Source organism: Buceros rhinoceros, unplaced genomic scaffold (assembly GCF_000710305.1).
Source record: "Buceros rhinoceros silvestris isolate BGI_N320 unplaced genomic scaffold, ASM71030v1 scaffold1027, whole genome shotgun sequence".
NCBI lineage: Eukaryota > Metazoa > Chordata > Aves > Bucerotiformes > Bucerotidae > Buceros > Buceros rhinoceros.
The window spans coordinates 1-12,019 of record NW_010422557.1 but is presented as its reverse complement, the minus strand read 5'-3'; the positions used below and the strand labels follow the sequence as shown (position 1 = coordinate 12,019).

The following is a 12,019-nucleotide window of genomic DNA, read 5'->3' as shown; positions in this document are numbered from 1 at the left end:
AGCAGGGCTGTGCCCACTCCTCTGTCAAGAGACGTGTCGACGTGGTGCTGAGGGACATGGTTTAGTGGTGGACTTGGCAGTGTTGGGTTTGTGGTTGGACTTGATGATCTTAAAGGTCTTTTCCAACGATTCTGTGATTCCATAATTTCTGCTATGTTCAAAGCTCTGTCTTGTCTAGGGAAGTGCCTGCCAATTCATTTTTCTACCCTTATCAGCAAACCCCATATACTGTGCCTATGTTTCTTAATATAAATACCAGGGAAAATCCTCAAGCTGTCAGGGTGTCTGTTACCTTAAACACTGCCCAAATCTTTGCTCTCATCCCACTGCATACTTTCATTTCCTCTCAGTTGAAAACAGCAGACCTCCTTACCCATGATCTTGCACATTGCCAGTCACCTGAATTTGTCAGATTTTGATAAAAGGCTTCTTTAAATGAAGAATTTTGTCATGGGTTCGGTGCCAGCAGCTGTACTTGATTTTTAAACGTTATGTTTTCAAAAAAAAAAAGGCATCTTTGAAGACACGGTCTATTTTCAGGTCTGCAATAATCTCAGAAAGCTGATTGGGTTCAGTTCCTCTGTTTTGGATGACAGTGTTGTACAGTGAATTGTCTTGGTGTCCATCAGGATTTGTTGCATATATTGAGGCCATCAATGTTTGAAATCAGTTCAAATCCATCTTAATTTTGCTGCTTAAAAAAAAAAAAAGTCTCTGCATTTCTAAAAGGGAAAAGTAATTATCTTCCCATCGCATTAAAACAGAGTGTCTGTGCCTTGCTGGGCACAGTTCTTCCTCTCAGTATCACATAGTTTAAACATAAATTTTATCACAAAAGGGAGGACAAAATAATAGGCTGTATCGAGTGCTTATCACTTTTGATAGGTTCCACGGCCTTCCTACCCTCCAGGCATTAATGGCAGAGAATCAGTCTCATCCGGAAGGCTGCTTCCCTGCCTGCCCTTTCCACCCGCTCTAGCAGCATCCACAGTTAATCTTTGGTGAGTCATTCACACATGCTTTTGGGGACTTTCTAATTCTGTTGAAATTGCTAATACTTTGATCTGATAAGCAGCCTTTTATTCCATCCTTCTTCCCAAGACCATCTCAGTTCTCGTATGGTGGTGTGACACTGAAGTACAGGAAGTACTTTCTAAAAAAAGAGGATTATTAATTGAGTAACAATATGATCTGTTAGTTAGGGGACCTGTTATCTGGGACACAAGTATGGCTGTTTCTGTGGCTGAGATGCTAAAGATGTTTAGGTCCCATTTGACCAGTGGCTTTGGCAGGTCATAGACAAGACAGGCTTCTCTCCATCTTTTGAGTAAGCAAGAGAAATCTAGTTGATCTAGCAGTCACTGAGATAAACTAGCCTGAGTCACAACAGCCTGCCAAGAGGTGAGATGTGTTAGCTCTAGCACCTTACCAGTGCGTGGTTTGTAGGCTCCAGTGCTTGAGGCCACAAGGAGCAGAACAGGCCCACCTGACTGCCGCCAGCTGTGGAGCTGCATCCTTGCTTTCTCCTTGTCTTGCTCCCCGTCAGTAAATAAGTCATTTCCAAAGGGGAAGGACCATATAATACCACAGGTAGTTTTTCTACTGACGTGTTGCAGAGCGTTGAGCAAATCAGTTTCAGATTCTCCACCTATACAAGTTTGACAGTGATGCCTATCTTCTGTGCAATGTGCTGTAAGATTTGGGAAGAAAAACGCTGTAGGAGAGTTAAAGTGTTCTTAATCTTAACTCATTTGTTGTACCCAATCCAGATCAGTATTTGAGGTTCAGGGCAGAAATTGGAAATTAGTATCTCTTGTTAAAGTGCTGTAGGCACATCAACAGCAAACTAATGAAACAAAACAGATTTCCTCCCCTCAGCGTGTGCCGCCGTACTAGCGGGAGTATGAGTTCGTACACAGCAACGCAAGCTCTGGTGATGGGCTTGCAAAGCATGCCTCTGCAAACCACCATCCTCCTCAGCTTTTTCCAGTCCGTGGTTCACATACTTAGGCTATCACGGAAGATTAGACAGGATGCAACATTATGGCTGTTTTCCACATCTCCACAAGACTGTTTTCAGGAAATCGTAGGCTCGTGTAATACGGGTTGGAAGGCAGCTCTGGAGGTCGTTCAGCCCAATCTCCCATTCAAAGCAAGGAGAATTTTGAAGTTAGATGAGGTTGCTCAGGGCCTTGTCCTCTTAATTTTTACTATCTGCAACCAGTGTTTAACCACTCTCTTTCCTTCCATATACCCAGATAAGATTTCTTTTGTTGCAGCTTGTGTTCATTACCTCTCTTTCATCTTCTTTATAACCTACAATTCTTTTTCTCTTTTTTTGAGGGATCTTGCGATTATCTTGCCTAGGCAGAACTTTTTCAGAAGTCTCTTATGTGATATATACTTCCCTAGGAAATAATTGTTTGTTTCACATTATTTACAGTAAATTCTTAAGAAATTATTTAAATTGAGGCAGAGACTTTTAAGATAAGCCAGCAAAAGTCAGATTCCAGAGAAACTCAGTGGAATCTGGCACATATTTTGCACAAGCTCCGTTCATCTCCTCTGCCTCCCACAGGCGTTTCATTTTTGGAACAATTCTAATGATATGTGCTTCAGAAATTTCAAATTACATTAAAAAAAAAATTCTCCTGATTTTTTGGAGCAGAAATATTACACAAGTGAGAGAAGGGGCAGAGTAATTCAGATACATGTGGGACTGCAAATAGGAGCCAAAGGAAACATGCTTGATAATTTGCATGCAAAGGAGCAACTGTGGACATGGTCAAAGAACCACACAATATAAAGATACCTGGTGTAGGAAATAATCCAATCTGTCAAAGCTCCAGGACAAACAGTGCAGCAGGATGTCAGAGAGCAGAAAGAAAAAGCTGGAAGTAAAACAAGAATGTGTCCAGATTAATGCTGGTCAGGGCCATTAAGGGCTGTTGATGGCCTCAGGGTCCAAACACTCTCCTCCTCAAATCTCTAACAGTGTTTTCTAATCAGTGCGTTTCTGTTGATCCTCCCAGGTGCTGAAATTCGTCCCTGAGGCTGGGCATCCCAGAAGAAAAGGCAGAACCAGGAACAACATGGCCATAGTAGACATCCAGCTGGATCACCATGAGCGTTGTGATTGTGTCTGCAGTTCAAGACCACCTCGATAAATACATGAATTAAAAAAAAAAGGAAAAAACAAGACACACTAATTGCAGCTTACCGGACGTTTACGTTAAAGCAGGATTGCTCTGAGGACTTTTAGTCACTAATCATTTGAACTTTGCTACTAGCCTGCCTTTGCAATTAGTAAAAATGATCGCTGTGCTCTGGCATAGCTGTGCTGATTAATGCCATGGCAGATAAACAGGTATATCATAAATTTATGTACCAGCATCCAAGAACGTAGTATTATGGTTATCTGTAGCTAGATTCTGAGAGTTGAGATTTTTCAAAGCTCACTTCCAGTCCGTAGGCACACAGTGTCCACTGAAATCGAGCACCAGTTGTGTGGGTATTTGTGGTAGCTGGCAGTGAAATAGCATCATGCTCATGTTTCTCACTCACCAGTTCCTACACCCAAATTCTGCTGCCACTTCTACCTGCTCCGCTCTCTTGATGGTCAGTAGGGTTTTGTGGGTATAGATGAAAAGAGAATTTGAGCCTGTGTGAGTGTAAAATGGTGTGTCCTGCTCAGACAGGGAAGTTCCCAGTATTCCAGCCCAACAGAGTGAGAGACAATATGGAAAATCCATCGCTATGTGAAACAGCACACCAGTAAAGTTAATCTCACTGTTTGTGCTAGAACAAATCTTGTGCTGAAATTAGCAGATGCTTTGCATCATCTGGGGCACTGGTGGCAGTAGGGGGTGGAGGAGGCTGGTACTTTTACCATGGTGACTCCGTGAGAGCCATTGCCCAGGCGCTTCTGCAAGAGGGGGCTCTCGCCAGGTCCCCAGGTAAATTCCTGTGGACTGGGGCTGATTCTGGTCTCCCCATAGCTGGTCTGGACTCCTGCCTCTTGCCCGCAGCTGCCCAGGAGGAGCCCCCGCTACGCTGCCCCTCACTGCAGTTTGAGGAGTGCCGTGATTCCCCCCCGGAGGCAATGAAGATAGGGAACTTGTATATTGAAAATATTGATTTGTTTTTGCAGTTGTGTTATTGGGAAACAAAACTGTGCTTGAGATTTAATTATCAATATTTGGTTTGGGGGTTGTTTGTTCATTTGCTTTAAATATGGATTATTATAACTTCGTCATGTATGCATTAGTCTTAGTTATCTGAGGATAGTTATCTCATTTCAGCTCTGTGTATTGCCGTGGTTAAGCTGTTGACAGTGAATTTCTTTCTGATTGCGTTTTGCTGAGGCATGTTAACTCATTAAGCAATGTCTGTCTGTCATGGAAAATGTGCATCATTTACTAACTTCCAGAAGAATATTATTAAGCACCACCTCTGAATAAAATAAGCACTTTAAAAGCTACAGCATAGCTTCCTGTGCCTTTTAAAATATTACGAAAGTGCTCTAGCTGAAAGAGGAAGAAAAAAAGTCTTTCCAGACTAGCTTTAAAGGTTTATAAATGCTGCTCCGAAAGTGTAAGATACAGGCAGATTTAAGTCTGGCAAAGAACTGGAGGTTTGATCATGAATGTAACAGAGGGGATGGGGCAGCACGTTTAGTGGCCGAGGTTTTGTGGTTCATGGCAAACATAGGCTGCAGTCATTCACCCTGTTTGTGTTGTCTCTTGTGTTTCTGTCTCTCTGAAAGAGTGAAGTAGTTTGACACTAGTGCATTATGGTTAGTGGAATCTGGCATGTGCTGTAATAGTTTTGAGAACCTTCAAGCCGGTGTGTTTTAGCAGTCTACAGTGTTGTTACCAAAGTGCCCAAATGTTTTGCTTATCCTTCTTTATCAGCTCAAGTATTTTATAAGTGCTCTTTTATAATTTTAGCAAAACTTTACTGAAATATCCCTTAGAAATATTGTGTTTCTTTCTTTCCTGTATAACCTTTGAGATTCAAAAAGGACCGGGGGGTTGGGGTGGGGGGAGAGATATTATTTATATTAATTTTTCCTCTCTGGCACCCAGATGTCTATTTAAAAATGCTCCTGAATGCTGGCTTGGGAAATGATTCATCATTTTTCAAAGCGATTCACATTTAAAGAACAGCACTGTAACTAAAAATTGCCGGTTTCATTTTGTAGTTTAGAACAACTGTTTAAAGGAAAATTCATTCTTTTTCTGTCTCTAGCTTAATAACAAGATCAACCCAGCTCTTCCATAATTTGTACTTAGTTTGGGAATGAATTTGCATGCAAGACCTTGGCAGTACTGATTGGTTTTGAGACAGTGCACTCCAGTGTATATTCCTGACTGAATTATGCCCAAATTATGCCTACGCACTCTGGCCTTGTAGTTAGCGCTGGCTGTAGAAGCCATCAATCTCAAATGGCTTTGTGCTTCGAGTGGTCCTTTAATTCCCAACCCCCAGGGGAAAATGTGCCCCAGGCATCCATCCGCTGCTGCTGGCATCTCCCATATACCTGTGCCCGCTTGCCCAGTCTCCACCCCAACAGCCATGTGTTGGGAGGGTATTTATGGCTCCTCGTTTGGGGGATCCAGCCTTGTGTGGGAGCCTGAGTTACCACCACAGGCAGCTGGGAGAGGGAGGCTGTTTCAAAGTGTGCCTTAGCCCCTCGAGTTGAAATCATCCAATGTAGGAGCTTTCCTTCCTCTGTTTTGACTATGCAGAAGGATCAGAAATTTTATTTAGGCATCTAAGTTCAATACACAGTGGTAGATGGCATGAAGCATGAATACTCATTTTAAAGATCGAACAGCTAATAGTTGAGCTAACTGAATTAGATACAGGCATCAGTGGATGCCAGGGTCCAGCAAAAAATTCAGCTCTAAATTAAAAAGAGATTGGTATAATAGGGATTATCCTCTTGCTTAATATTGGCTTTACTTCCTTAAATATAGGCTAAACTTGTCACAAAATTTAAAGTATTACTCCCGGGACACTTAGTAATGAATGGAACCATTCACCGCTTCATGTCACTGTCTGCCGTACAGCCAGCGTCCTCCCAGCCTGTGCAGGAGAGTCAGGGATGGGCGTTGTGTGGGTGTGTTAGCATGCATGTGAACGGAGAAAAAGTTGAAAATAAAAAAAAGCCCCGAGCCCCAAGCTGCAATGACCCTGGTGAAACCAAATACCAGAAAAACTTTTTTATTTATTAGCAGAACTTGCAGCAATGTTTTTCTGTACCTGTATTTTCTCTTTTATCTATGCAATAAGTCTTATGTTGTTTACATACTATTTTAACTTAAAAAGCAAAGCGATTAAAAAAACCCCTAATCTGGTTCATTTTTATTGCCGGAATTGGACACACCACATATACCCCAAATAAATTTTCAAAGGAAATTCGGAATACTCCTAATTTCAAACCACTCACTAGCTTTCTATTCACTGTATTCTTCTGGGACAGAGCCTACTTTCTCAAGTGCAATCTCTATATAGATTTTTTTTGTTATCACAGTTAAATGCAGTTTTCCTAGCGGTATTCTTTACTTTATGCAGTATGTAATGTGTCTTATCTTGTTGAAAAAAGAATAAATACTGCTTTTGAAAGAATAGACTCTTGAGTGATTATTCAGAATTCAGATGAACTGATTTACTGCGATTTACTGGAAGACGTTTCCACAACATGAGACCATCCATGCTGGGTCTTCTGTGAATCTTAGCAGTCGCTCCCAGGAGCACCAGGGAAGGACCGAAGTGCAATTTTGGGATGATCAGTTTGAACCCCTGAACTGGAAGAGCCGACAGCTTCCTTGTGAAGCAGCAGGAGCATGACAGCAGCACAGTGTTTCTGATAGCCGTATTAGGGCACTCTCCCAGAGTTGATGCCGGTCTCAGCCCCTGCCAACTGGGCTTGGCTTGAGCAGAAATGTCCTCAAATGGCCTACTGAAGCTGCTCCTTACTGGCAAATGAAGATCCTGCCGAAGCTCCGCATCTCACTAGGGCGGAGCTAAGCATCCAGTTGCTGTGTGCAGGGCAACTGGAGGAACGTAAAGCCTTTAGAGAGACAGGAACTTAATCTACCCTTATGAGTACAGGCATTTCCCCCAGATTTGGCAGAGGAAAATTTTGTCGTGTTGCATCTGGAACTTTCATAGCTTTGATAACTAACTTTGAATTTGGGGTTCTTCTGTTAAGCTAAAGCTGCCTTAGAGGTTCACTGGATCTTGGACTGAAGAAGGACATGAATTTTTTGCCGAATGAATTATTCATAGCTACACACCCGCTATGATAAGGGAAATACATATAATGTAGAGTCTGGAGCCTGGCTTTGCAGCCTGTCCTCATGCGTGCGCGCCTTGTTCTGCGCAGTAGAGCCACCAACCTGGAACAGTCAGCTGTTCAGATGAGCATATTTATGCCCTTTGGTTTGCTCCTTGTTACTCAGAGAAAGAATTCTTTTTTTTTTTTAAGTAAACCGGCAGTCAGAAAAGACATTTCCAAACAAAGAAAGCAGTTTTCTTGGGCACAGTGAACAAGGACATACTTAACGGGTGGAGGAGACATTCCTTGCCTTTCAGGAATGCATCGAATACCCTGTGTACCAGCTGCTTAGTGTTCCAGGATGACATAAAGCTCCTCCCATCTGGCATTGCCATGTACCTATATAACTAGTGGCGAGCTAACGCTATCAGTTTGTTCTCGTGCTACACGAGTGGAAGCGTTTATAAATCTGCTCTCTGTCTCTTCAGCTGAAACAGTATATGCTTCCTGAGGTCATTCAGGAACTCGCTGTTATCTTTTAAAAAAAAATAATGTACTTTTTAAACATTCTTCTTCCCATTTTTGAAGAATGCAGACTCTTCTAGCTGGTTTTAAGATCTGCAACAGCTGTAAAAATAACTCCGTTCAAATCCATGTCGTATTTCCCTTGCTCTTTTCTGGAGAGCATTGCCCGGTCCCACTGCTGTTAAAGGGAACTCAACGGATGCCCAATTTGTACTTACGCTCCCAGGGACTCCAGTGCAGCAGCTAATGAAAACGCAGAAATTAGTATTCCAGTCTCACATTCTAGGAGCTTTAACTTTGTTTACTGATAGTCTTGGTCAAATATGCTGAATTATGTAACCTTCATATTTTATTTGGTCATTCATTGATGGGCCTTGAAAATCCGCTTTCGGTGTTTAAAGTGCCTACTTGATTCTGCATTTCTTTTCAGAGATTTCTTCAAGAAATGGGATTTCCAAACCAGCAAATACTCTGCTGCGAATACTATGAAAGACTGGGTTTTAGACTATCTTCTAAAATCGATTTGACTTTAAGACTCCGTCTGAAATTCCTTTATATGTAGCAGAAATAATATTTCAAAACTGAATCTATGAAACCTGATTTTTGAGACTGAGTTTCTGTGTTTCAAAACCTCATTTCTGTGTTGCTTACAGCAAGTCGCTGTGGCAGAGACATGCTTTAATAAAAATGGAACTAGTTACATAATAACAGTCGCTGTATTAGATGCTCCAATTTCAAGCTGACAAAGGATTTCTGCTTTGGTTGAAAGAATTTCAGTTTGAGATCCAGTATGAAGACAAAGGATAAAAAGAACTGGGTAACTTTCAAATATTTTGATACGAAGCATGGTGACATAAGAAAAACCCCTTGACTTTCATTGCATTTTATTAGATCTTTCAAATATTTTGATACGAAGCATGGTGACGTAAGAAAAACCCCTTAACTTTCATTGCATTTTATTAGATAAGAGCAGACATTTCAGCCTTTCTGTTTTCTGAGTTTAGAGAGCGTCATCTTAAGCAGTGGATGCTCTGAGATGAGCTCTCTCAGCTCATCTGAAATTGGTTTATCCTCTCCAAGAGGAAGGTGCTCCGGAGAACCACCCTTCGTATCGATACAATTCTGTCAGATCTTTCCGCTGTCATTCTCACAGCCTTTTCCCAAACAGTGAATAAGCAAACCAATTTGGTTTGGCAGTACAGCATTTCCACTTGAGCCTGGAATATGAAGAAAAAGGATTCTTCTCCAGAAATTAAAAATCATGGTTTATCCTCTCCAAGAGGAAGGTGCTCCGGAGAACCACCCTTCGTATCGATACAATTCTGTCAGATCTTTCCGCTGTCATTCTCACAGCCTTTTCCCAAACAGTGAATAAGCAAACCAATTTGGTTTGGCAGTACAGCATTTCCACTTGAGCCTGGAATATGAAGAAAAAGGATTCTTCTCCAGAAATTAAAAATCATTATGCGCTGAAGAATCACAGTCTGGCTGAGGTGGGAAGGGACCTCTGGATGTGGTCCTAGCCAGCCCTCTGCTCTCAGCAGGGGGCTCGTACAGCAGGTTGCACAGTCATGTCCAGTGGGGTTTTGAATTTCTCCAAGGATGGCATCTCCACTCTATTACTAGACTCTGTGTAGAGCAAGGGGGAGACATCTGTTTTGTGTGGAAAGTCAGAGAAAAATCTAACAAAGTCTTGGACATCCACTGAGGGCTGCGGCTCAGGGAAGACTCTCCAGTCCTTGGCGACTAGGCCCTCCTCCCTGCCAGGACAGGCAGGATTTTGAGTTCCTAGCCCCACACTTACCCTACAGCGTCAGTGGTATGACAATTCAAAGGCCAGACAGAGACACGTCTTGGATGGTGTGGGGAGAAGAGCCAGACATCCCTGCAGAAGGATTTTTCCGGGAAGGATGGAGAAAGGGAGGACCAGTATGTTTTGGGGAGGAGTGAGTGGGAAAACAGAGGCATAAGGGGACAAAAAGGGTGGTCATGTGCAAGCAAGGGCTGGTCAGTGCACCTGCCTGGCCGTGCCCTGTGTGTCACCAGTGCAGTCTGTCCTGGTCTCGCACTAAACCCATTCCTAGCCATTTTCCCAGGTGAGCGGCTCAGCCCTGTGTGCAGGGGATTGTGGGGGAGGGTCTCAGTGACATGGCCATGTGTCCATGGCGTCTGTGACAGGAGGCTGAGTTAGCTGCTGGAGGAACCAGAGGGTCCAGGCCAACTGCCCGAGAGACCAGGGGATCTGGGGGTTAACTGAGACGCGTGTGTGTGTATGTGTCTATGGGAACAAGTGCTCGGCTCGATGTGGGCACGCGGTGCTGCGGCAACCTCCCCACCATCAGGCTGCCAGGCTCAGCAGCCGCTAACAGCAAGCTGTCACAGGGGACTCTCTCGTAAATTGTGAAAAGATTGGAGACTGCGGTATTTCGCAGCTACCAGATAGATTTTCTCATTAAGTCATAGGAAAGCAAATTGTCCAGCTTTACTGGAATATACAGGCTGGGCTGCAGCGCAGCCCCCAGAGCATCCTCCTGAAGTCAAAGAGCACCTGATGTAAAAGAGGCCTTCATTAAACCAGCCCGATGCCCGACAGATGGCATTCGTTGCAACCTTTACATCAAAATATCAACCCTTGGATTTTGTTGCTAATTTATTTCAAAAGGTCAGGCAAGGATTTGTGTGCCCTCAAGGAATCGATTGCTTTGTAGGAAGCTGCGGTTCCAGTATTCAAAGAACCCCACAAAGGCAAAATGCTGCAATTTTCCCGGTTAAACTGTGTCTGAACACCAATTACACAACCGATTATTAAATGAAGATAAGCCATGTAGGCTTCCATGAAGAAGACTAATTGGGTTTTTTCAATTAAAATAAAGACTCTTGGGTCCAAATTAAGACCCCGGCAAGAAAAGGTAAGCAAATTAGTTTCACTGAGAAATGCAGCTTCTGCATACCTGAACTCTTCAGGACCGAACAATGCAGGCTAGGTCAGCAGTTTTAGTAACCCAAATGGAAGTATCCCTTAAAAAGTCCTTCTGCATAAAGCTGGTTCAAGGAGGAGCTGAAAACTGGTCCTTGCATTTTAATGTCACTACCTGGCTGCACTGAGCTCTGGCCAGCATTGAGTGTTTTTTTATTTTATCTGAGCTCTCTTGGTTTCTCTTGTATAAGATCTTCTGTCTGACAAGGATTTTCACAAGCTGTGCAGCTTCTGTCGAATACTGAACTGCTGCTCTTTGTCCTTCACAGCAGCGCTTACTGGAAAACAGAGACCAAAGAGTGCTCCTTGCGTAGAGCAGAGCTCACACGGACATCCAAATGTCTACATCCGAAAAAACATACCCATGTTTAGAAAGATTTGTGTGTGTGCTGAGGGAGTTTTCTTTTTAAGAGAAAAAATTTGCTTGTAGACTCCAGAATACAGCATTATATATTCATGTAGGACCCTACAGATTAACCAACAGTGACTGAAAGGTGACAAGTGATAACCCACCTATAAATGATGTTTGTGAGGCATCTGCTAAGTGAGCTGTTACTCCCGTTGACACCTCCTGCCTTTTCCACCCCATTATGACCTTCTAAACTAGTGTCTGATACGCAGTGACCCTGGCCTTCGGGGGTGTACGAGTAGACGCTCTACAAGTGGTTTGACCAAAGCAGGAACCTGATGTTTGTTTACCTTATCAAAGCGAAGTCTGACACACAATATTGTTACTTGCTCTCGGTAAAACCTGTGTAAGCTGTATGATTATGTGCATGCAGCATAAAATAGGCAAAACATTGCCTGTAGATAATTGCTGAAAGTTTAAGAAGACCATGCTAAGAGCTGTAACTTGGAGAAAAGTCATGCAGGCTGCACACAGCAGGAAAACCACATTACCTGGGTGGTCCTCGAAAGCTGCCAAGGACCTTACGAACTTTCTGGAGTGTAGAGCACCTGATACGGAACTGAATAACTGAGAAACTTGCTGTACAGTAGTGTGTGATGTATCACACCGAAGCTCTGGGGTTTTTCTCCAGCCTCAGAAAGTTTACTGAGTCATTTCTTTAACTACATTTTGCTCCAAGCAGCTATTCCTCCTCCATTAAATCCAAAATGGAACAATCTGCTGATCAAATGCATCTTGCTAATGTATCTGTGTATTTATAAAGATAGCCATGTATGCATATATATAAATCAAACATACATATATATATTTCATATATAAAAAT

At 42.8% G+C, this 12,019-nt stretch overlaps 1 protein-coding gene across 1 annotated transcript in view; it reads left to right on the top strand.

Moving 5' to 3' along the window:
• The window catches only part of PDGFD (platelet derived growth factor D), an 85,833-nt gene extending 82,666 nt beyond the window's left edge, over positions 1-3,167 (top strand). Inside the window, exon 7 of the mRNA XM_010140064.1 lies at positions 3,033-3,167. Coding sequence (XP_010138366.1) covers positions 3,033-3,167 — 135 coding nt within the window. The remainder of the gene's footprint in view (positions 1-3,032) is intronic.
• Positions 3,168-12,019: the final 8,852 nt, after the last annotated feature.